Raw genomic sequence first — 23,512 nt, 5'->3', positions numbered from 1 at the left:
ATTGCAGTGGGTTAGATTTCATTAAATTGATTGATAGTGCCACTTTATAATAGATGGATTGTGGTGGATTGTCTTCACTGTACAATATTTTTGCATTTGAATGAACAAAAAAAAAAAAAAATCTGCCTTTTTTTATGATACAACTACAGCATAGGAAAATGTGTCTGTTTTTATAGGAAGCCTAACAAAAATATAAATTTCACCAACATATTAGGCAGTCATTTCAACACAGATAATAATAAGAATGTTTCTTGAGCTCATATTAGCATGATTTCTGAAGGATCGTGTGACACTGAAGACTAGAGCAGGCATGTCCAAGCTCGGTCCTGGAGGGCCGGTGTCCTGCGAAGTTTAGTTCCAACCCCAATCAGACACACCTGGGCTAGCTAATCAAGCACTTACTAGGCTTTCTAGAAACATCCGTGCAGGTGTGTTGAGGCAAGTTGGAGCTAAAATCTGCAGGACACCGGCCCTCCAGGACCGAGTTTGGACACCCCTGGACTAGAGTAATGATGTTCAAGATAAATTCAAGATTAAATACATAAGAATAAATTATATTTTAAAGGTATTAAAAGATGAAAAAAATATTAATATAAAATGTAAAATTATATATTCAAATAATTGCAGTAATTGTGATTTTAAAGCATTTTATTTTTAGACACTACTAGTTATGCCCCATACTTCCCAAGCTTACTGTTTACTGTTTGGATTTCTTTGTATTGAGTTTTCCAAAATGTTAATTTTAATACACAAACGAGCCATTAGTAATAAAACATGTGCAAATTTGAGTGCATTACTAGCAAAAAATGAAATAAATCTGAACATCAGATAAAGTCAGGTTCAAAATGTGTTTTTTTTTTAACCAAAATCTTAAAGAGCCCATATTATGGGTTTTTGAAAAGGTAGGGGTCTTTTCGTGGATATAACTAAGGACGCGGGTGGTGAGGGAGGTGTCGCCGCCGCGCCGTCTCTATTCTGGACGCGCCGGCCCTGTGTGTGTGTGTGAGAAGAGCAAGTACACTGCCATGGGCTAGGAGATCTCCTCGCCAGTTCTTGGAATTTTGCTCAATAAAATAGTTAGTCGTCGGTATTTTCTAGTCCATCGTCTGTATTTACATTCACCCACTGGCAGCCAAAATCCACTATGAAGCGTGTGTGCACTGTGACTACTTTTATATTGTTGATTAGCAGCTGGGCATTTCACTTTGTCTCGCGCTGAAGCCTGTCAGTGTCGTCGACCAATCGCAGCAGGCTGTCATCGGTCCAATCAGCGCAGATTAGCTTGAGGGGGGGTTTGGGAACAAATGAATCGCTGAACGATTCATATGGGAGTCGCTGGGATAATTAGGTAAAAATAATGCAGATCATAAGACCATGAAAGTGTTTTATGACCTTGCATGCACATTAGACTGTTGTTGGAGACCCTTACAACCTAAATATGACCCTATTTCATGTATAATATGAGCTCTTTAAGAGAAAACGAGTGCATTAAAAATCACCAGAAACTGTGGTGCACATATTATTCAAACTTAATGCAAAATGAAATTACCTTTTGATTCAAGTGTAACTTTATAGTACCGGAAAAATTTATTTCTCTAAATATATGAAATGTAATTAACAGTGTGCTGAGTACCTGGCTGCGGATCTGTCGGCTGGTAGCAGGGGACAGGTACTTGTGCTCCAGATACCAGGCTCTCTCCTGGTACACCAGACTTGTGCCGTGAAGGAGGCAGAACTGCAGGAGAAACAACCAAATGTACAATAAAAAAAAAAACTAAAGGAAGATTCTTTTAACAAACAGGCCTGAACTGCACATATTGGATGCACACAGTTCTGTACTGCATTCAGTGCTCCACATTTTAACATCCATAGCACGTTTTTGGTACGGCTAGATCCCGGCTTCATTCATGGCAAGCTGATGGTATAGTAATGTGATTCTAAAGTACTTTGTTCAAATATACTGATAGATATGATTGATTTGTTTTGCTATAATGATTTTATTATAACATTCAGTTTCTAAATGTTTTTTTTCACTCCCAGAAGGTGAACTGACAACCAAATTTAGCAGCTATGTGCACGCAACCTATAGTGATGCTTATTTATTTTGCCAAAGTATGCAGCAGTTGAATCTTACATAATGGTCACAGATTTTATAAATGCATATGGGCAAGTACAGTTTTGCTAATCATTCTTCTACATAATGCATCGTGAACGCCTTACTGGGAACTGATTTCAAAAAGCCTCAGTTCTGATTTCAAAGGTTGAGAAAAGAAATTGCATGTAAATCCAGGGATTTTGTTCCTCAGTGTTAGTAGCTTTATTTCTGTGATAGGATCAAATTGGTTAACATAATTATTGCTAACATTATAGTCTATCACTGAAAGATGCATTAGCAATGATAGCACAGATTGTAAGATAAAATGTATGCCTTAAATTAAACAGATCCACAACCTCATCAAATCGACCTGAGCATGTCCAATCTGAAATTCAAGCATCCAGACTGTAAAAACAATATGACAAAAAGTCATGACAACATATGTTTTTTGTGAATGTAACTTATTTTAATAAGTTAATTAGGTTTCAACTGCATTTTTAAAGTAAAAAAGGTTTAACTTAGCTCACATTTATTAATGTGAGGTGATGATAAAAGTTCATTTGATTCAACTAAAAAAAATTAAGGCAGCAACAATTTTTACAGTGCAGTCACATGATGCAAAATCACACACAAACTAATGCTGTTTGTTTACTTTTTTTTATATAGACTGTCTTCTAGAAAGAGGAAGAGCAAAACAACACACACGTCCTCCCTATCCATTGTAAACAAACATTGCTCACGTGTGAGTTTGCACCTGTGTTTACATCATTACAACAGGAATCTCACACTCCCAGACTGTTGTGAATGACCGTTTGCTTAGACTGTGGTTTAAGTTAATAATGCTAGAAATAATATTGTTTCTTGCACAGACCCTTCATCTTATATCAAAAGACCTCTCAAATTATTATAACAAAGTATTAATTTTGTTTTTTAGTGCCAGATGACTTGATTTTTATACATCACCAAGGACCAGAGTTTCAGCTTTCAATCCTCTCTAATGTTCAGAAAAACCTTCAACCTTGGATGACAAGTGGGTCAGTATATTCAATTATATCTCAAACTAAAATTGAGCATGTGTGATGTCATTAGGATTGCGATGCAGGACAAACTCTGTTTAACAAGTTAAAATCACACATTTCTCTGGATTGGAAAATTCTGTGAAACACTTGGGAAGAACATTCATTCATTTTCCTTTGGCTTAGTCCCTTATTTAGCAGGGGTTGCCACAGTGGAATGAACCGCCAACTTTTCCGGCATATGTTTTTTTTTTTTTTTTTGTATAATTATTTGTAGGGGTTTTTCACCTTTGTTATGACAGAACAGTAGAGAATTCAGACAGGAAAGCATTGGGAGCAGAGAGAGGGGAAGGATCGGCAAAGGACCCTGAGCCGGGAATCGAACTCAGGTCGGCGTGAGCACGTTGGTGCTATATGTCAGCGCGCAGTACCATAAGGCTACTGGCGCCAACTTTTCCGGCATATGTTTTGCACAGCTGTTGCCTTTCCAGCTGCAACCCAGTACTGGGAAACACCCATACGCACATTCATACGAACACACACTGCAACCAATTTAGTTTATTCAATTCATCTATCGCGCATGTGTTTGGATTGTGGGTGAAACCGGAGCACCCGGAGGAAACCCACGCTAACACAGGGAGAACATGCAAACTCTACACAGAAATGCCAGCTGGGACTAGAACCAGTGACCTTCTTGCTTTGAGGTGACAGCGCTAACCACTGAGCCACCGTACCGCCCCTGGGAAGAACATAAGCCAGCATAAGGTGGATATTTTAAATGAAAAAATCTTACACACTGTGCATTTCAAAATATGCTTCACTCACATAGATGAGTGGGCTTGACAAACCACCTGTAGAAGACACTCTTTCATCTCTCTGATACTTTAACCAACGCTTGCACCAGATACTTTCCTAAAATCACTTTAAAATATCTCTTTAAAAACATTGTGCTTTTCTGAGTTTCTCACACAGGTGAGTGGGCTTGACAAACCACCTGTAGACACACTCTCTCCATATGCACCGCACACCTTAATTAAACTCCACTTTACAAGGACTCAATAAGAAAAACAATGTTTACTTATGACTATTTTCAAAGTAGTCGTGTCACAGATGTTTTCACACTGCATGACTATCTGGGGTAGCGTTCCGTCGCTGCTTAGTTCACACTGCAAAATGGATCGCAGACAGAGGGTTTCACACTGCATGACTTTACAACAGAAGGAATCTCCGACAACCTTGTCCCAGTCTGCCAACTACATCTCACAACCAAACACATGCGAGAAGTGACATAGCAACTACCTGGGTATCGAAGGGAATTAGCAATTACTCTTCAACTTTTTTCCTTTTGGACCCGGTTGTGGTATTGCTCAGATGACATGTCAAACAGACGCGGGTGCTCCTGCCAAATATCCACTAGTTTTTCCTTCATTTCTTGGATCCAAATAGACCAAAAATAAGCTCTTTTAATTTTTCTTCCATCCTCCCGCTGGCCTGCAGATACCTACACTAGTGGACGCTGCTCTCTCATTGGCTGTAGGTGATCGCTGATGTTATTTTCAATCCGAACACATTTCACACGGCATGATTTGAATCTCCAACAGCTCCAGATATCTAGCATGCCCAATATCTGACGGGTGTCGACGACTCATCTGCGATTCTATCTGTTTGTGTCTTTGAAAGCTCACACGGTGTGACTGCTATTTACGTGAACGAGCACCGATTTGCCTGTGATTTCAGGCATTTGACTGCGATTCCTCAACCTGTCGGTGAATCAAAATCGGGGCTAAAATCATGCAGTCTGTTTTGAAAACAAAAACTACAAAAAAAAAGTGTAGCTCCTGTTACGTATTTTGCACTCTCCAGAAATGTATATAGTGGTACATACCGAGGGAAAACCCCATGCGAACACGGGGAGAACATGCAAACTCCGCACAGAGAGTGTTGACTGGCTCAGTTAGCGTTTGAACCAACAACCTCCTTGCTGTGGGGCAACAGTGCTAGCCACTGAGCCACCGTGCCACCCGAACTTGGAATTGAGGAGGAGGGAGAAGGGATGGATGAGGAATGAAGTTTAGGCTGGATATTTATATTAAATGTGGAATGATCCGATTGGCTAGTTAATGATTAGTGATAGGGATCAGCTGTAGTCAATCCTATCACGTGCGCCTCTCGAAATTAGTTTGAGAAACTTCACTTAAAACTCATTTTTTTACTCAGTGAGTGGGCGAGTTGCCCTGTGAAAGCATCCAGAATTAGAACAATGCAATGCTAAAAAATGTAAGTGGAAAGATACTCGCTGACCCTTGTGTGAGTTGATTTTTTTTTTTCCATATCTAAAGGACCCAACATGAACTGCAGGCCCCTTCACATGCGAGCAGCTTGACTGAGCACAGGATGTCGTACAGAAAGATGAAGGGGATGGAAAAAACAGTAGCGGTAGAAGCTAATATCTCTCTCCACAGAGGTGAGGCAGCAAACAAACCACCCAAATACTTCAGAGAGCCGGACAGGAAAAAAAAACAGAGCGTGCAAAGCTATCAGTTCTCGAGCAGGGACACTAAATTGAATAATATGACCATTGACCCTTTTTGGCCAGTCATTTTTTTTATGCGCTTTATCCCGTTTTTTGACTTAAGTGTCAAAGCAATATAAACAAAACTGCAACTGCCGTACATTGTCTAACACCCTTTCTCTTTGGGTTCTGCTCTCTTCCTCATATGCAAACCAGAGAATTGATGGCTTATCGCGGAGCTATTAGGTTTGTTATCAGTCGGGGTTTGCCTGAGCTGGAAGTCATATTGTTGGCGTGTCAGCTTTGGGAAGTGAAAGCATGTGCTTTTTGCATAATCACGAGAATAACTGAACTGTATTTATTATAAGCTTAAAGACCCCACAAAAAAATGAGTGTAGTTTCCTTTACTGTCTTTAAATAGGAATAGAGTGCTATTTGCTACCCACGAGTCAAAAGCTGCAACATCCCATTTTGGTGTGTGCATTATATCCAACTACTTGAACTATATATGTTTATGCTTTTAATTCTGACTGTCTGGTTACCATTTTAAGGCAAATGTTTGCCCAATAAGTGCCCAAACTTGGTCCTGGAGGGCCAGTGTCCTGCAGATTTTAGCTCCAACTTGCCTCAACACACCTGCACGGATGTTTCTAGAAAGCCTAGTATGAGCTTGATTAGCTGGCCTAGGTGTGTCTGATTGGGGTTGGAACTAAACCTTGCAGGACACTGACCCTCCAGGACCAAGTTTGGGCACCCCTGTTCTAAAGTGTGCTGTTATTTTCAGATTTATGCACAGAAAAAGTAGTTCCGGCAGATTTGGGAAACACTACAGTTGCATATCACTATGATGATTTGAGTCATTTCACAGCTACAACAGTCAATAATTACATCAAAACACAACAGAAGGCTTTACATGAGATGTGTGAGAAGCTAGTGTTCGACACAAGAGCAGTTTGAGGACAAAACAAATTTGACAAATGTCTGAAATACAACATCTGAACCGTAGTAAAAGCAGAATATAACCAGCCTGATCTGATTTAGTAAAATATTATATTTTCATGGCAAAATTAGATGTTATTCAAATCTCTTTTTTGACAAATGGGTAAAACTTTGGATAAAAACTATAGGTAAAAGGTCAAGATTTTTTGAGGTCTGCTTATATGTGTATATATATATATATATATATATATGTGTGTATGTATATATATATGTGTGTGTGTGTGTGTGTGTGTGTGTGTGTGTGTGTGTGTGTGTGTGTGTGTGTGTGTGTGTGTGTATATATATATATATATATATATATATATATATATATATATATATATATATATATATATATATATATATATATATGTATATATATATATGTATATATATATATGTATATATATATATATGTATATATATATATATGTATATATATATATGTATATATATATATGTATATATATATATGTATATATATATATATGTATATATATATATATGTATATATATATATATGTATATATATATATATGTATATATATGTGTGTGTGTATGTTTATACATGTATGTGTGTATGTATGTATGTATGTGTGTGTGTGTGTGTGTGTATATATATACACATGTATGTATGTATGTATGTATGTATGTGTGAGTGTGTGTGTATATATGTGTGTGTATATATATATATATTGTCCCCTTCTCTATACTGGGGCATTAGGACTCACACAGACCACATGTTGAGTGCCCCCTGCTGGCCTCTCTAACACAATTTCCAACAGCAACCTAGTTTTCCCATGTGGTCTCCCATCCAGGTACTGACCAGGCTCAGCCCTGCTTAGCTTCAGTGAGTAACCAGTCTTGGGCTGGAGAGTGATATGGCTGTGGCTTACTTAAAATGAGCTGAATCTACACAATTCTTGTTTTTTTTTTGGGGGGGGGACAACTTAATTATTTTATGTTCAGTCTAATTAAATTTATAATAAACAATGCAATCTAATAAAAATTACACAAAATTGTTTTGCTGCTTGTTCAAAGTGCTTATTTTCAATTCTTGAGTTTTTTTGGGAGACAACTTAATTGTTTTACGTTCAATCCACTTAAATTTGTAAAAAAACAATCTAGTTAGCTTAATCAATCTGTGTTGGGTTAATATCAATGCATTATGTGGAACCCCAAATGTTTGACAGTGTAAAAACATTCAAATCTGAACTGATTGATTGAAGCGCCTGCACTATTTACACAGAGGCAGCGCTGTTTCAGATGTTATCTAGAGAGCGTAGATGTGAAATGTCAGACTGAGGTGAGTTCACAGGTCTCATGACTGCGCGAATCATAAGTTTGAAGAAACAGGTGGAAGTGAGGTTTTCCTGTTCCTCACTGGCACTCTTTGTCTCTCGATCACGGGTCTGGTCTGACGGCGCACCTCGTGACCTGCAGGAACCAGGTCATTATTTGAGGTTTATTCCTGTAAGCTGCTCTCTAGAGAGCCTGACAGCTGCAGTCGGCAGGTCTCAGATCAGTGCGGTTCTGCTCGGGCGCTCAGCAGTTAATCTGATGCTCATATGACTGAATGTGCACCATAATGTTTTTTGTTGCTGTGTCATCTCGGTGCCAAAGACGGTTAATGTGTAAATCCACAGGTAGGCCACACTGAATGAGTGCTGCAATCATTTAGTTTAAAGCTCTGCCACAAAACCTGAAGGAAAAACATCTGGTATCATTGTACCAGGGGTGTAACTGCACACACGTTCATAATGAATATTTCTGATACATTCAGACAGGGGCGCCGCTAGGGGAAGTTAGGAAGATTCTAAGGGCCCATACATTTAGAGGGGCCCCAGAGACATTATCAAGGGCCCACGCCAATTCCCCCTGCCGTCCAACCACCACCCCCCCCCCCCCCCCCTTAACTTTCAGCCGCGATACCAACCCACCCCCTCTTCACTATCAGCTTGTCATATGGCCCATGGTGGCCAGCAGCGTATGGAATAACATCACTGTCATAAATATTTCATAAATAAAATTCACGCATCCGTAATTATAAAATCGTAAAGGAAAACGAAGCGTACTCGTAATTTTACGAGGGTACAATTTCAAAATCTGCGATTAGAACAGACACAGATACGACATTTTCTTTGTCTGTTTGTATACGACTGCTAAACTTACGATGGGTGTACTTTACAAACACGAATTACAGTTTCACCACGGACACGAAGTCCTGATTACGAGTACGAATCAAACAGCGACACTCCACTGTCAAAATTACGTCACCGCTGTCACAGGCATTAATAAACAAGCGAGAGTCATCGATCACAACGGCGCGCCTGCTGGACGTTCGAGCTTACACACACTGTCTCAGATAAGATTTCTGTTATTCCCTCTTTGAGAAATGTCCTTCATGAGCTGTAATAAAGGTTGAGACTTAATGAGGTCCTATTTCGCTGTGTTTCTTGGACATTTTACTGAATCAAAATGAAGAACGGGCCGAGGATAGAGAGCTAGCATAATGTCAGTTAACGTTACAGGCAGCGAGCGCAGAGTTTCTCAGTGAATCACTGAACGGTGTTCAACTATAACATGACGTCTGTTGATTAAGAAACCTTTTTTAAAGCCAGATCGACCATTGATCTATTATGTAATGAAGATATCCGCAAAAGGCAATGTAAATATTTGAGGGTTTGTGCTTACCAGAAGTTTGTAACGTTAAACATATTTATGAGACTATGAATCAAAATAAATAAATATTAAATATGTTAAATATGTGACCCCGGACCACAAAACCCAGACATGAGGGGCAATCATCTGACACAGACCTGTATGTCATCTGAAAGCTGAATAATTAAGCTCCTCATTGATGTATGGAAAGAAGATGAGATGTTATTTTATATTATATTATTATTATTTTTATATATTATTTTTATCTTATCTTTAAATTTGTACAAAGTAAGGTACTAGTAACTGTTAATATAAATGTTTATGTTATTTGTTATTATCTGTTTGTTATATTACTTGATTAAACTATTAGTTACATTATATTGTATTATTATAATTAATAAACTATTACCATAAACATTTATATTACCATTTAGCCTTATACTATTCTGTGTGTTTCTCTCTTTGCGTGTGTGTTTGTTTTATATTGGTGATTGTTTAATTACCACATATTTAGCTTATTCTGGTTTATTTAAAGTTAATTAATTGATAAGAGTAAAACTTTTCTTTGTTTTAAAAAGGTGAGGCATAAATCTGTCTAATTTAGTTTGTGTTCTCTGGTGATCTTATAGGGTGTTTGAGAGTTATTTAAACAGTTAAAAAAGGTAACTTAATCAACACGTCATGTTAACGTTGAACACCGTTAAGTGATTCACTGAGAAACTCTGCGCTCGCTGCCTGTAACGTTAACTGACATTATGCTAGCTCTCTATCCTCGGCCCGTTCTTAATTTTGATTCTGTAAAATGTCCAAGAAACACAGCGAAATAGGACCTCATTGAGTCTCAACCTTTATTACAGCTCATGACGGACATTTCTCAAAGAGGGAATAACAGAAATCTTACCTGAGACGGTGTGTGTAAGCTCGAACGTCCAGCAGGCGCGCCGTTGTGATCGATGACTCTCGCTTGTTTATTAATGCCTGTGACAGCAGTGACGTGATTTTGACAGTGGAGTGTCGCTGTTTGATTCGTACTCGTAATCAGGACTTCGTGTCCGTGGTGAAACTGTAATTCGTGTTTGTAAAGTACACCCATCGTAAGTTTAGCAGTCGTTTACAAACAGACAAAGAAAATGTCGTATCTGTGTCTGTTCTAATCACCGATTTTGAAATTGTACCCTCGTAAAATTACGAGTACGCTTCGTTTTCCATTACGATTTTATAATTACGGATGCATGAATTTTATTTACGTACAAAATATTTATGACAGTGATTTTATTCCATAGCGGCGCCCCTCCATTCAGACACACTCAGTGCATGATCTCTGAAAACAAATACAGTTGATTAGCAAAATTATTATAAGAAATAATTTCCGATAATATTTTTTCTTCTAGAGAAAGTCTGATTTCTTTTAAATCAGCTAGAACAAAAACAGTTTTAAATAATAATAATAATAAACATTAAGCTCAACATTTTTAGCCTCCTTAAGCATCATTTTTTCCGATTGACCAAGAACAAAAAGCCACATTAGCTGCATTTCCACTGTCGGGCCAGTGCGAGCCAGGGCTTTTATCAGGCCTGAGCAGTGAGGCCAAAATCATGCCGCATTTCCACTATCACGCCAATAACTCGCAGCGCGTCACGCAAACCCTGCCCCATGAATCAAACGTCACACAACCTGCCCAATTCAGCGGGAATCACACAAAGCACACCATCGCATCATCACGAAACGATTAAAATCGAGACAACCGAAACAAGCAAATGACACGTTACTGTATAGCATTACATTATGTCTATACAGACAGGCCTATGTATTTTCATTTAATATATTCGTTTACTCGCCGACCGAGTGTTGGCATTGTACATCGAGTGGTCTCGCCACTAACAGAGGGATGACCCAGCGCACCGTGCATATTATAAAACTACAGAATTTATTTGTTAATAACTCCGTATAAAACATTTTATAACATCCTTGTTCCGGCAGAACGGCATATCTAGTCTGACTCTACCCAAAGCATAATTACTATATGAAGTATTAAAAATCCTTCTGATAAAGCTCCACATTTAAAATTTATTTTGGTTTTTCTTAATCCGTTTCTGAAGCAGTGCAGAACTGGAGGACAGAAAGGAATTGAAAGGTCTGATTATTATCATTGTATCCAAATACTTAAATAATATTTCAAAACTCCTCTGTTTTTCATTGTTTTTTAGAAAATATCTAAAATCTTTTTATCAGATTTGCAAAATGAAAGTTCAAAATAGCTTTAAACGGTTTATTTATTTATATTGTACATACCTAAATTGTTATAGCTTTTGTTTGTTTTATATTAGTTTATTTATTTGATTAGTTTTTATTATATCTGATATTTGTAATTCTTTAAATGATTTCAGTAGCCTATAGCTTATTTTATCTAGATCTATGATACTACAAAAGTGGACACGTCATTTGAAAAGTTTGATATTTTTCTGTTGTATTTATATATTGTATTATCTCTACAATAAGTAAATAAAGAAACCCAGGCGCTCGCAATAAAGACAGAGCTGTGAATTGAGCGCTCTTTCACCCGCTCTCTCACACATATACATACATCTAAACGTGCATGTTTCATGCACAAACACATTTTAAACTTGACAAAAACTCTCGAAAACTGTTACTGGCTGCTGTGTCTTTAATATGGTGTAAAGATTATTATGGGTTATTGAAACATCAAGGAGGACGCAGCAAAGAAAAATCACTTATTAAATTAAAACTACTTTATTATTTTACGCAACAGCCTTACATTTAAAAGGGAAACATAAGGATGATCATAACCAAAAAGACCCCGAGCATATTAGGTGTTTTATGTAATAGCCTATCTTAAACTGACCAGCTATATGTTTTTATTTTCCTTATTTATTTATTTATTTATTTATTTATTTATTTAGGTGCATGTACTCGTGTGCGATCGGAAAACTAGTGAAATGGCGGCATGCCATCTTTACCAGATTCAGGCAAGCTCTGCCTCTCTCTCCACTCTGCCCCGAAGCTCCAGCTGGCCCTCTCTGGCCCAAGGTATTCGGCGGGCCGATAAAGGCCGGCCGCTGGCCCAGAGGAAGCCCCGCTTTAGCCCGATCAGGCCCCTGAAGTGACAGTGGAAACGCGACTGGCCTTGGCTCGCCCTGGCTTACTTGCTTTAGGTGTGATAGTGGAAACGCGGCTATTGTAACAATTTTAATCTCTATTTTGGAACAAAACAATCAATCTACAGGCATGAAAGCACCATAAGTCATTGCTACTGTTATGCCTCATTGACTTTATTTAACTTCACTTTTGTCAATTGGTGTTCCACTGTCACCACTGGCTTGCTTGGTTTGGCATTTGTGGAGCTGCTCTTCAGTGTTTGGACTTTCAGCAGTAAAAATTAAACCACACTGAACTGAACTAAACTGAACTGCAACTCTGAAAGCTGGACTGACGCAGTTTCAGTTTACTAGAACTTCTATGTTAAACTGCTTTGACACAATCTACATTGTAAAAGCGTTATACAAATAAAGATGAATTGAACTGAATTGACATGGCAGATTGGCATTAATGCTTAACAGAGGGCATGTAAGAAGCTTCATATTGATACAACTGATGTACCAACGGCAGCCAATTACATACCGGAATACACACCAGATTCACCAAACACTTCTGCCACCATTGCTCAATCCCACTCCATTGAACGTGAATGAGAAGCGCTAATGATGAGACACAATTTACATTGTAAAAGCGCTATACAAATAAAGGTGAATTGAATTGAACGACCCGTGTGAATGGGGCATTAGTTGGTTTCTCAGGTCTTAGGTGTTGCTGCGTGGTTACTAGAGTATCGTATGCTGGTTACTTTGTATGTTATTTTGTATGTTGGTTGTTGTTTTAAAGGGGTCCTATTATGCCCCTCTTTACAAGATGCAAAATAAGTCTCAGATGTCCATATAGTGTGTTTGTAAAGTTTCAGCTCAAAATACACCACAAATAATGCTTAATAACTTTTTGAAACTGACCCTTTTAGGCTTTTTGATCTAAACTGTGCTTTAAAGTTAATGTGCTCGCAGCCTTATTTTAAAAATAGGGTGGAGATACAAATGCCTATGCATCAGCATAGTGGTGGATTCAAAAACAGGACTAACGTTATGCTTGTGAAACACTGAAAATGTAAAGCGTCTCAGAATGCATCAGTCTATAAGGACTCCAACGTTCATGTGTGCATCCTAAAACTCCACATTTATAATCCTTTAATCCTGCATTTACACTGCAGATCTTTATTGTCAATTCCGATTTTGTGACGACCTACTTACATCATCTTTTAAAAGTGACTCGTATCCGATTGTCTGTATTTATACTGCACACGGTGCAGTGTAAATGCACCGGTCCGGCAAAAGGTGCGATGACCAGGAAAAACAGAGCTGGCGCTGACTGACAGCTGATAATAAAAGAGCGCTCTTTTCTCCGTTCCTGTATTTAATCTGTTCACAGGGTTTATTTTTACAAATTTTATTTTAAAATTGACAAGTTGTTTAACTAGTTTATGACAGAAAAGTTCTCATTTGGCTATCTTCTTTTAATCTAGACTTTTTTAAACCTTTAGGCATCTTAATGTAATGTCCATGGCGTGATTTATGCATGTGATGTGTGCAATAGTTTTTTATTAGTTTATATTGGTTAACGTTACGTGGTGGATATTGCGCGCTCTCTTGTGTGAGATTTAAGGTTTGTGACTCTGCTGAAGTCTGTTCTGAAATGAAAGCGTCAGAGTTGACGTCATTCGATATGGTTTTTAATGATGTGCGACTCGCATTAACAGCTGAAAATCCGATCTACCTGCTTACACCGCAGACACGAGGGCACAGATCCGATTTATATCAGACAAATTTCCACAAATGAATAAGGTCTGAATCTGATTTGAGTAAAGCGTAATCCATGTGATTTTTCCTGCTTACACGTACATGGGCCTAATCCGATCTGTGCCACGTGTGAGAAAAAAATCATAATTGAGTCACTTAAACCATGCAGTTTAAATGCAGCCCAAGTGTCTGACATTAGCCCCTTTCACACGTACAGACTTTGCTGGCAATTTTACAGAAAGGGATCGTGTGTGAACAGGTTCTTTTTGAAAATACTAGTAAAATAGTTTCTGGCAATTTTCTGGAAAGAGAAGTTGTAACCAGGGGCATTGCTAGACATAAAGCTCTACTGGGGCACAGCTCCCCCTCCAAAAACAAATCCAAGCAACCACCTAAAATACCAAAGCATTGCTGTGACCGGTGTGTCCTTCATGTAAAATGCTTTCTGTATTACAGGGTTTCTACAGGTTTCACCCAGTCAAATTTAAGACCCTTTTAAGACCATTATAAATGAAATTTCAGACTCGTACTGGACAAAATGCTAAGGATTTTTTCTGGCCTGGATGGTCCAGCTGAATGATTTTTTACTTGCCCCATCAGAACAAATTCTAATTAGTTATTTCTTAGCCATAATTTAAATAATATGTCAAACAAGCAAACCCTTGATGTATACATACTCATTTAAATGTATGCGCAACAACGGTGGCTCAGTGGTTAGCACTGTGGCCTCACAGCAAGAAGATCGCTGGTTCAAGTCCCAGCTGGGTCAGTTGGCATTGCTCTGTGGAGTTTGCATGTTCTCTACTCGTGTTGGTGTGGGTTTCCTCCGGGTTTTCCGGTTTTCTCCCACAGTCCATTTCCACTTCCACACAGAAGGATTAAGGCAGTTTTGAAGGCAAAAGGGGTGCAACCTGGTACTAGTAAAGTATACTTAATAAAGTGGCCGGTGAGTGTATATTATGTCAAAACAAACTTTTATTTTGGATGTGATTAATCGTGATTAATATTATAATTAGTGCTGGGCAAAGCTTAGTTATAAATATAGAGTTTTTTAAAAGGTTTATTGAGATTGATGGTTTCTGATTGGATGGGTTTGTTGGCTCAATTTGGTAGCTTTACATAGAAATAGAAATATTAAGACCCGTTTGAAATGATTTAAGCTAATTATTTTGACCTACAAGACAATATTTCAGTGAATTCCAGACATCTTAAGGTCTAAAGGTTTAAGGGCTAAATGTTTTTTTTTTGTGAAATATGAGACATTTTAAGACTTTTTAACCCTAAAGCTTTTTTGCATTGTTGACTGAGGATCAACGGTAAAAATCCAAACAGAAAATACACCAACAATCAAGAATGCGTGATTATGGTGTCATGGCTTTGCAATCAAAAAATGTCACTATAACGGAAGTCAATTGTGCAAAACCAGCCACCAACATAACATAAGGGTGGTCAATTTGTCCAGAGTGTATTGAGTGTTGAGTTTTAAAAAGGATTCATAGCAAAATGTGTCAAAATAAGATTTGTCATCAAAAATGATTTCATTTGCTGAAACACAGTGACAGTTGTGGCCAAATTAAGCCTCGAAATCAGCCCAGAGTGGATAAAAAACATCCCCAACAGCACACGTGGGTTAAGACCCCGCTGACGCCCTGTATTATTTTGGCTCTTTACACTAATTTAGCCGTCTGTCTCACCAGGCGCAGTAACCAGAAAAAGACATAAAAGATGCATTTTTTTTTTATTTTCCAAACACGTGGTCAAGAGTGGAATCCTCTGAAAACTCCCTAAGACGCTGAGAAGCTCAGCTTATTGTTTTTTGAGTGGGCACGAGGCTGTTGTTGTTGTTTCTGAGAACTTTCCATTGGAACCATTTGACGCGTCAAAAGACAAAAAGAGAAGCAGAGCTTCACACATACCTTGCTAAGCAATGCACGGTCCTCTTTGATTTGGCAGTCTCGAACGGCGAGAGCAAACTGCTCCAAGGTCACTGCAGAAACAAAATAAGTTCAATTCTGAATGAATCTATAAATTTATATAAAGTTATCTACAGCTAAAAATAGTGACAATTTGTTTTGTTACTATTTTTCACTTTTTTCTCAAATAAAATGTCCTGTGGCTTTTAAAAACACTTCTTTCACATGTGAAATGAGAAGCAGTGCTTTGATGCTTCAGCCCCAGGCAGATATTTTTTATGTAGTCAATATTTGTATCTACTTGAAAGAGGGATATAAACCAAAACAATATAAAACAAAACCATATTTAACATTCAAGTTACCACATTTTAAAAGTGCACCATGCAAAATAAACCAAAAAACAAGATGCGTCACTTTTAACTAAATTTTTTTTTTAACTTTTCATAAAGAAAATGCACATTATTATGTTTGATCATTCATAATTCAACCCGGCTGGATCAGTTGGCATTTCTGTGTGGAGTTTGCATGTTCTCCCTGTGTTAGTGTGGATTTCCTCCGGGTGCTACGGTTTCCCCCACAATCCAAACACATGCACTATAGGTGAATTGAATAAACTAAATTGGCCGTAGTGTATGAGTGTGTATGGATGTTTCCCAGTACTGGGTTGCCTGCTGGATGGGCATCCGCTGCGTAAAACATATTCTGGATAAGTTGGTGGTTCATTCCGCTGTGGTGACCTCTGATAAATAAGGGACTAAGCTGAAGAAAAATGAATGAATGCGGCTGGCAGGGAATCCACTGTGTAAAACATGTGCTGGATAAGTTGGCGGTTCATTCCCCTGATTAATAAAGGACTCAGCTGAAGGAAAGTGAATGAATGAATGAATGAATGAATGAATGATATATATCCTTTATAAGTCCCATGAAGCACTTTGAAATATGAATTTTTATTCTATGTTTGACAATCTCAACTGAAACACAAAAGCTGCATCCGAAACCGAACACTTCCATACTATATAGTACGATAAAAACAGTATGCGAGCCGAGAAGTATGTCAGAATTTATACAATTCGAAAAACAGTACGAGTAGTACCCAGATGACCTACTACTTCTGGCGAGATTCTGAAGTGTGCATTGGAGAGATGCTATGCTATTCCATGATGCACCGCGAGAGAATTCATGACTGGGAGTCACGCGAGTAGGTCACGTGATGATGACAAAATGGCGGATGTAGTATGTCCGAGTTCCATTCAAACTGCTCACGTTCATACTGTATAGTACGTACTTTTCAAACGTCCGAGTAGTACATTTAAATTCAAATGCAGTACCTACAGTAGTACCTACAGTAGGCGATTTCAGATGCAGTCAAAGAGAGGGTGGGACATAGAGTAGCTCCTCCCATTTTTTCAAATCAGCCAATAGCGTTATCACTGTTCTGCCAGTGAAGCGATTGAGCTCTAGTTCATCAAATGAAAAGCAAATAAGCGTCTTGAAGGGGGCGGGGCTTGTCAGATACTAGAGAGCATTTGATTGGTCAAGATTTGATGAGAAACATATGCTGAGAAACATGTTTATATCAGTTTTATATCTTCTAAATGCAAATTTTGTCATTTTTTTGGAGCCCACTAGCTTATACATATCATAAAAACTAGCAATACTGATACTAACATCTAAAAACAAACCTTTATTTTAAGTTCATGGGGCCTTTAAAGCAACTTTTTGACAACAATAAATAAAAAAAAGCATGTTTGTTTGTTTTTTTTCTGTGCAGAATTTATACCGTACATTGCATGGACAGTAATACAATTCATTACACTGCATTTTTCATGCATTGAGCAATGTAATACATATTCTGTGATCTGTAACCACTATGATTATTACTCGGAGTCAAAATCATAAATAAAAGTGCAGACTGAGACACTGAATGTGAGTAAAAGCCCCTCTTTTCAATGTTATCAGCTCCATCTCAGAGAAAATTAGCGTGTGTGTGTGTGTGTGTGTGTCTGTGTGTAAGTGTGTGGGAGGAGGGTGAGAGAATGGAAATTTGCTATCAGGGGAGGAAAATATATCTTGACACACAAACCCCTGCACATGCACTGAGCATGTGGAAATACTCGAGAACATCAGAAGCTGAGGCTGCACAACACTTGTGTAAATTAGAAGTAAAACGGTGTCTTTAATGATCAAAGATGTGCACTGTGTTTATAGTGTACATGAATCACCTGCTTCAGACGAACTCACACTGTTTCAAAACGTACATGCTAATAAAAATGCTTTTGTTTCAGGGTACACTCAAAAATATGTTTTTATTTCTACTAGTACAAACTTCTTATTTAAAATGAGCTGAAACTTTCATATTTATCCAGTAAATTTTGTGGTGAGCACCAGTAAACGCAAACTAATTGACTTTAGTTTGCTTCAGGCCAAACGGGCTATTGCTTTAAAATGGAAGGAGATACAAGGTCCTTCCTCTATACTCTGGATTAAAGAAATGACTAACAACCTCGCCATGGAAAAACTGACTTATGCAGTTAAAGGGAAACTTAAAGACTTTTACAATATTTGGACTCCATTTTTATGCTATTGTAACCAAGAGAACTTGACAGGGATGGACGACTAATACTCAACATTCATTTCTTTGTATTGGTATCTCCATTACATAATGTGATCTCCTAAAAATTATTAAATACGCAGTAAAGGTAAAAGGTTAAACTGTAAATTGAATGGCTGTGAATGCTGGTGTACGGAAACTAGTGAGAGATGTGTTTTTTTTTTTTTTTTTTTTTTTTTTTTTTTTTTTGTTTTTTGTTTTTTTTTTTTTTTTTTTTGGGGGGGGGGGATTTTAAAGTTCTGCAAGGTTCTCTTGTGTGTGTGTTTTTTTCTCTTTTATTTAAATGTATTATATGTTTAAAACAAATGCAAATAAATATATTTTGAAAAAAAAAAAAATGAGCTGAAACAACACAATTTTGAGATTTAATTAGTTAACTAGTCTAACTTCATTTGCAAAACAAAACTCCTTACCTTTATTTTATTTTATATAATATTAATATTACAGTTGTCCACATTTGAAGTAGATCAAAAAATGTTTTTCAAAATTGTCTTAAGATGAGAAGGAGCACTCAAAAAAAGTTTGTTTGTTAAAACTACTCATTCAAAATGAGTTGAAACAACACAATTCCTGAGATTTATTTGGAACAACGTAAATGTTTTATGTTCAATCCACTTACATTTGTAAAAACTAATAAGTTAACTTAATTCTTTCATGTTGCACAAACATAAACTATGTAGAACCCAGCATTTTATACAGGGTACACTCAACATGTTTTCTGCTTGCACAAACTACTTATTCAAAATGAGTTGAAACAACTTAATTGATTTTATGGGGCAACTTAATTGTTTTAAGTTCAATTCACTTAAATATGTTAAGTTAACTTAATTGATTTGAGTTGGGTCAACATGAATGTATTGTGTGGCTCTTTTTAGTGCACATTTAAATGTTAAATAATAAAAAGTAGCGTTTAGTGACAACGAGGCAATGGGATGAAGTTAACTAGTCTAACTTATTTTGCAAAACAAAACTCCTCACGTTTATTTTAGGCAATGTTTTTTATATTATTAATATTACAGCTGTCCACATTTGAAGTGGATCAAAATGTTTTAAAAATTGTGGTAAAATGAGAAGGAGCACTCAAAAAATGATGTTTGTTGTTTGTTCAAACTACCTATTCAAAATGAGTTGAAACAACACAATTCTTGAGATTTTTGGGGGGCAACTAAATTATTTTATGTTCAATTCACTTACATTTGTAAAAACTAATAAGTTAACTTAATTCTTTCATGTTGCACAAACAAATTGTGTGGAACCCTGCATTTTTTACAGGGTACACTCAAAAACATGTTTTCTGCTTGCACAAACTACTCATTTTAAAATGAGTTGAAACAACTTAATTGATTTTATGGGGCAAATTAATTGTTTTAAGTTAAATTCACTTAAATATGTTAAGTTAACTTAATTGATTTGAGTTGGGTCAACATGAATGTATTGTGTGGCATTTTTTAGTGCACATTTAAATGTTAAATAATAAAAAGTAGCGTTTAGTGACAACGAGGCAATGGGATGAAGTTAATTAGTCTAACTTATTTTGCAAAACAAAACTCCTCACGTTTATTTTAGGCAATGTTTTTTATATTATTAATATTACAGCTGTCCACATTTGAAGTGGATCAAAACGTTTTTTAAATTGTGGTAAAATGAGAAGGAGCACTCAAAAAAGGATGTTTTGTTGTTTGTTCAAACTACTTATACAAAATGAGCTGAAACAACACAATTCTTGAGATTTATTTGGAACAACATAAACGTTTTGTGTTCAATCCACTCCCATTTGTAATAACTAATAAGTTAACTTAATTCTTTCATGTTGCACAAACATAAACTATGTAGAACCCAGCATTTTTTACAGGGTACACTCAAAAACATGTTTTCTGCTTGCACAAACTACTCATTCAAAATGAGTTAAACCAACCTAATTCTTGAGATTTTATGGGGCAACTTAATTGTTTTAAGTTCAATTCACTTAAATATGTTATGTTAACTTAATTGATTTGAGTTGGGTCAACATGAATGTATTGTGTGGCATTTTTTAGTGCACATTTAAATGTTAAATAATAAAAAGTAGCGTATAGTGACAAAACGAGGCAATGGGATGACGTTAACTAGTCTAACTTATTTTGCAAAACAAAACTCCTCACGTTTATTGTAGGTAACTTTGTTTATAATATTAATATTACATTTGAAGTGGATCAAAACATTTTTCAAAATTGTGGTAAAATGAGAAGGATCACTCAAAATGATCTTTGTTGTTTGTTCAAACTACTTCTTCAAAATGAGCTGAGCAACTTGGGGGGGGAGCATGTTTTTTGAGTGTACCCTGTAAAAAATGCTGGGTTCCACACAATTTGTGTTGGGGCAACATGAAAGAATTAACTTAAATATGTTAAGTTAACTTAATTGATTTGAGTTGTGTCAACATGAATGTTTTGTGTGGCATTTTTAGTGCAAATTTAAATGTTAAATAAGGAAAAGTTGCATTTAGTGATAAAATGAGGCAACGGGAGGACGTTAATTAGTCTAACTTATTTTGCAAAACAGAAATCGATTTGAGTTGGGTTGACATTAATGTATTATGTGGCACTTTTTACAGTGCACATTTAAATGTTACAGAAGGAAAAGTAGGGGCGACGCAGTGGGTAGCGATGTCACCTCACAGCAAGAAGGTCACTGGTTTGAGCCCTGGCTGGGTCAGTTGGTATTTCTGTGTGTAGTTTGCATGTTCTCCCCGTGTTGGCGTGGGTTTCCTCCAGGTGCTCCGGTTTCCCCCACGAGTCCAAAGACATGTGCTATAGGTGAACTGGGTAAGCTAAATTGTCCATAGTGTGTATGTGAGCCGAAAAGAAAATGAATGAATGATGAAAAGTAGCATTTAGTGACAAAACGAGCCAACGGGACTTCTTTTGCAAAACAAAAGACCTTACATTTATTTTAGGCAACTTTGCTTAAGATATTAAAAGCGCAGTAGTCAAAAGAAAGTACAAAAAATAACGTTTGGCATGGTGTCAAGATATGAGAGAGAATATCACAGAAGATGAATGGCAGAGTATCTGTCTGAATGCAAAAACTCAGACAATTAATACACGGTTTAAACGTCTGAGAATATGAAACTGTACATAATTTAATCCAAATGTTCCTGATCAATGCATAAGGCAATAAAGAGATAGGAACTCAATATCATTGTTTAAGTGTCATTTGGTTGAACATTTTTGGGAGAAAATTCTAAACTCTTTATATGGTATCAACACAGGGTATACCCAAATGTCCAAAACTTTATATTCTAAATATTTCTCCTGTTAAAAGCGTTTTTACTAGTTCAGAACTTTGTTTATTACATGCAAAACTTATAATTGCTTGTTTTTGGAAAAATACAGAAAGCCCGCATTTTGGACAATGGTTGCAGGAATTGTCTTATTGTTTGGCTGTAGAAAATGTTTTTATAAAGTCAAGAGAAAACCTGAAAAGTTGATCAAAATGTGTAATCCCTTTGTAGGATTTCTGAAGGAAGCTGATACAAATCTTTTCTCTCTATAACTTGTATCACCTGCTATTGATACCGTTGTTGTTATATGATGTACTTTTATATTGTAAGTACATGCATTTATTTATATACTTGTGTATATATATGTACACTGTATAACCTAACAGTTAATATCACTAAATGAAATAAGTTAGTTTAAAAAAGTTACTTTGACCCAATGAAAAAGAGTTACGGTCACTCCTAAACTGATTATATTAAGCAGAACTCAAACCTAATGAGTTATGAATAAATTAATTGTATTTTTTGTGCTAACTTAACTCTAATGCTAGAAGCAATACCAAGCCATTTGAGTAGCTACAGTGCTCAGTATATAAGAGTACACTCCCCACAAATCTCTCATTTAAATCAATATTTTCTATAGGATACTTTACAAAATTAGATTTGTGCATATACATTAGTTTAGTCAGGACTGAAGTACTGAATCTGGAGCTATTCTAACAAAACTTACAATAATTAGTAGCCCAAATGTATATGTTAGGGAAAAATATTAAATAAATTAAAAAAAAAAGTAAAAATCAAGAGAAACAAAAAATATATACAATTTAGTTAAAATGTTGTAGTTTGGGCGACATAGTGGTGCAGTAGGTAGTGCTGTCGCCTCACAGCAAGAAGGTCACTGGTTCGAGCCTCGGCTGGGTCAGTTGGCATTTCTGTGTGGAGTTTGCATGTTCTCCCTGCGTTCACGTGGGTTTCCTCCGGGTGCTCCGGTTTAACCCCCACAGTCCAAAGACATGTGTTACAGGTGAATTGGGAAGGCTAAATTGTCCATAGTGTATGAGTGTGAGTGTGTATGGATGTTCCCAGAGATGGGTTGCGGCTGGAAGGGCATAAATTGGCGGTTCATTCCACTGTGGCGACCCCAGATTAATAAAGGGACTAAGCCGAGAAAAGAAAATGAATGAATGAATGAATGTTGTAGTTTGTATTTTTTTCCCAATATTTCACAGGAATTTAAACGTATTATCTTTCCATTTCTATTTTTAATAAATCTGTTTTCAGTAGTTCACACTTAGATAATGCGTGACTATTTTAGCAGGTTTGGCATGCTGCCCCGGGAGAGAACCAAAATGAATTCCAAAAGGAAGATGAGGAATGAAGTTTAGGCTGGATATTTATATTAAATTTGGAATGATCCGATTGGCTAGTTAATGATTGGGGGTCAGCTGTAGTCAATCCTATCATGTGCGCCTCTCGAAATTAAGATGCGGTCACACTGGGCTTTTCCTCCCATAGACTTCCATTCATACGCACGCGAATGCGTCAGACCGGAAACACAAGGTCATGCGTCAAGTTTTGCAGGTTGCTGCGGTGCAAAGTTCAAG

At 37.0% G+C, this 23,512-nt stretch overlaps 1 protein-coding gene across 2 annotated transcripts in view; it reads right to left on the bottom strand.

Moving 5' to 3' along the window:
• acoxl (acyl-CoA oxidase-like) overlaps positions 1 to 23,512 on the bottom strand; it is a 130,205-nt gene that overhangs the window by 25,675 nt on the left and 81,018 nt on the right. For both annotated transcript variants that reach the window (XM_056470581.1, XM_056470582.1), the window contains 2 exons: positions 16,042 to 16,112; positions 1,634 to 1,735 (listed from right to left, as the gene is read on the bottom strand). In XM_056470581.1, the coding sequence (XP_056326556.1) occupies positions 1,634 to 1,735; positions 16,042 to 16,112 (173 nt within the window). The remainder of the gene's footprint in view (positions 1 to 1,633; positions 1,736 to 16,041; positions 16,113 to 23,512) is intronic.

Source organism: Danio aesculapii, chromosome 13, assembly GCF_903798145.1.
Source record: "Danio aesculapii chromosome 13, fDanAes4.1, whole genome shotgun sequence".
Classification (NCBI taxonomy): domain Eukaryota; kingdom Metazoa; phylum Chordata; class Actinopteri; order Cypriniformes; family Danionidae; genus Danio; species Danio aesculapii.
This window is presented reverse-complemented; position numbering and strand designations above follow the sequence as displayed.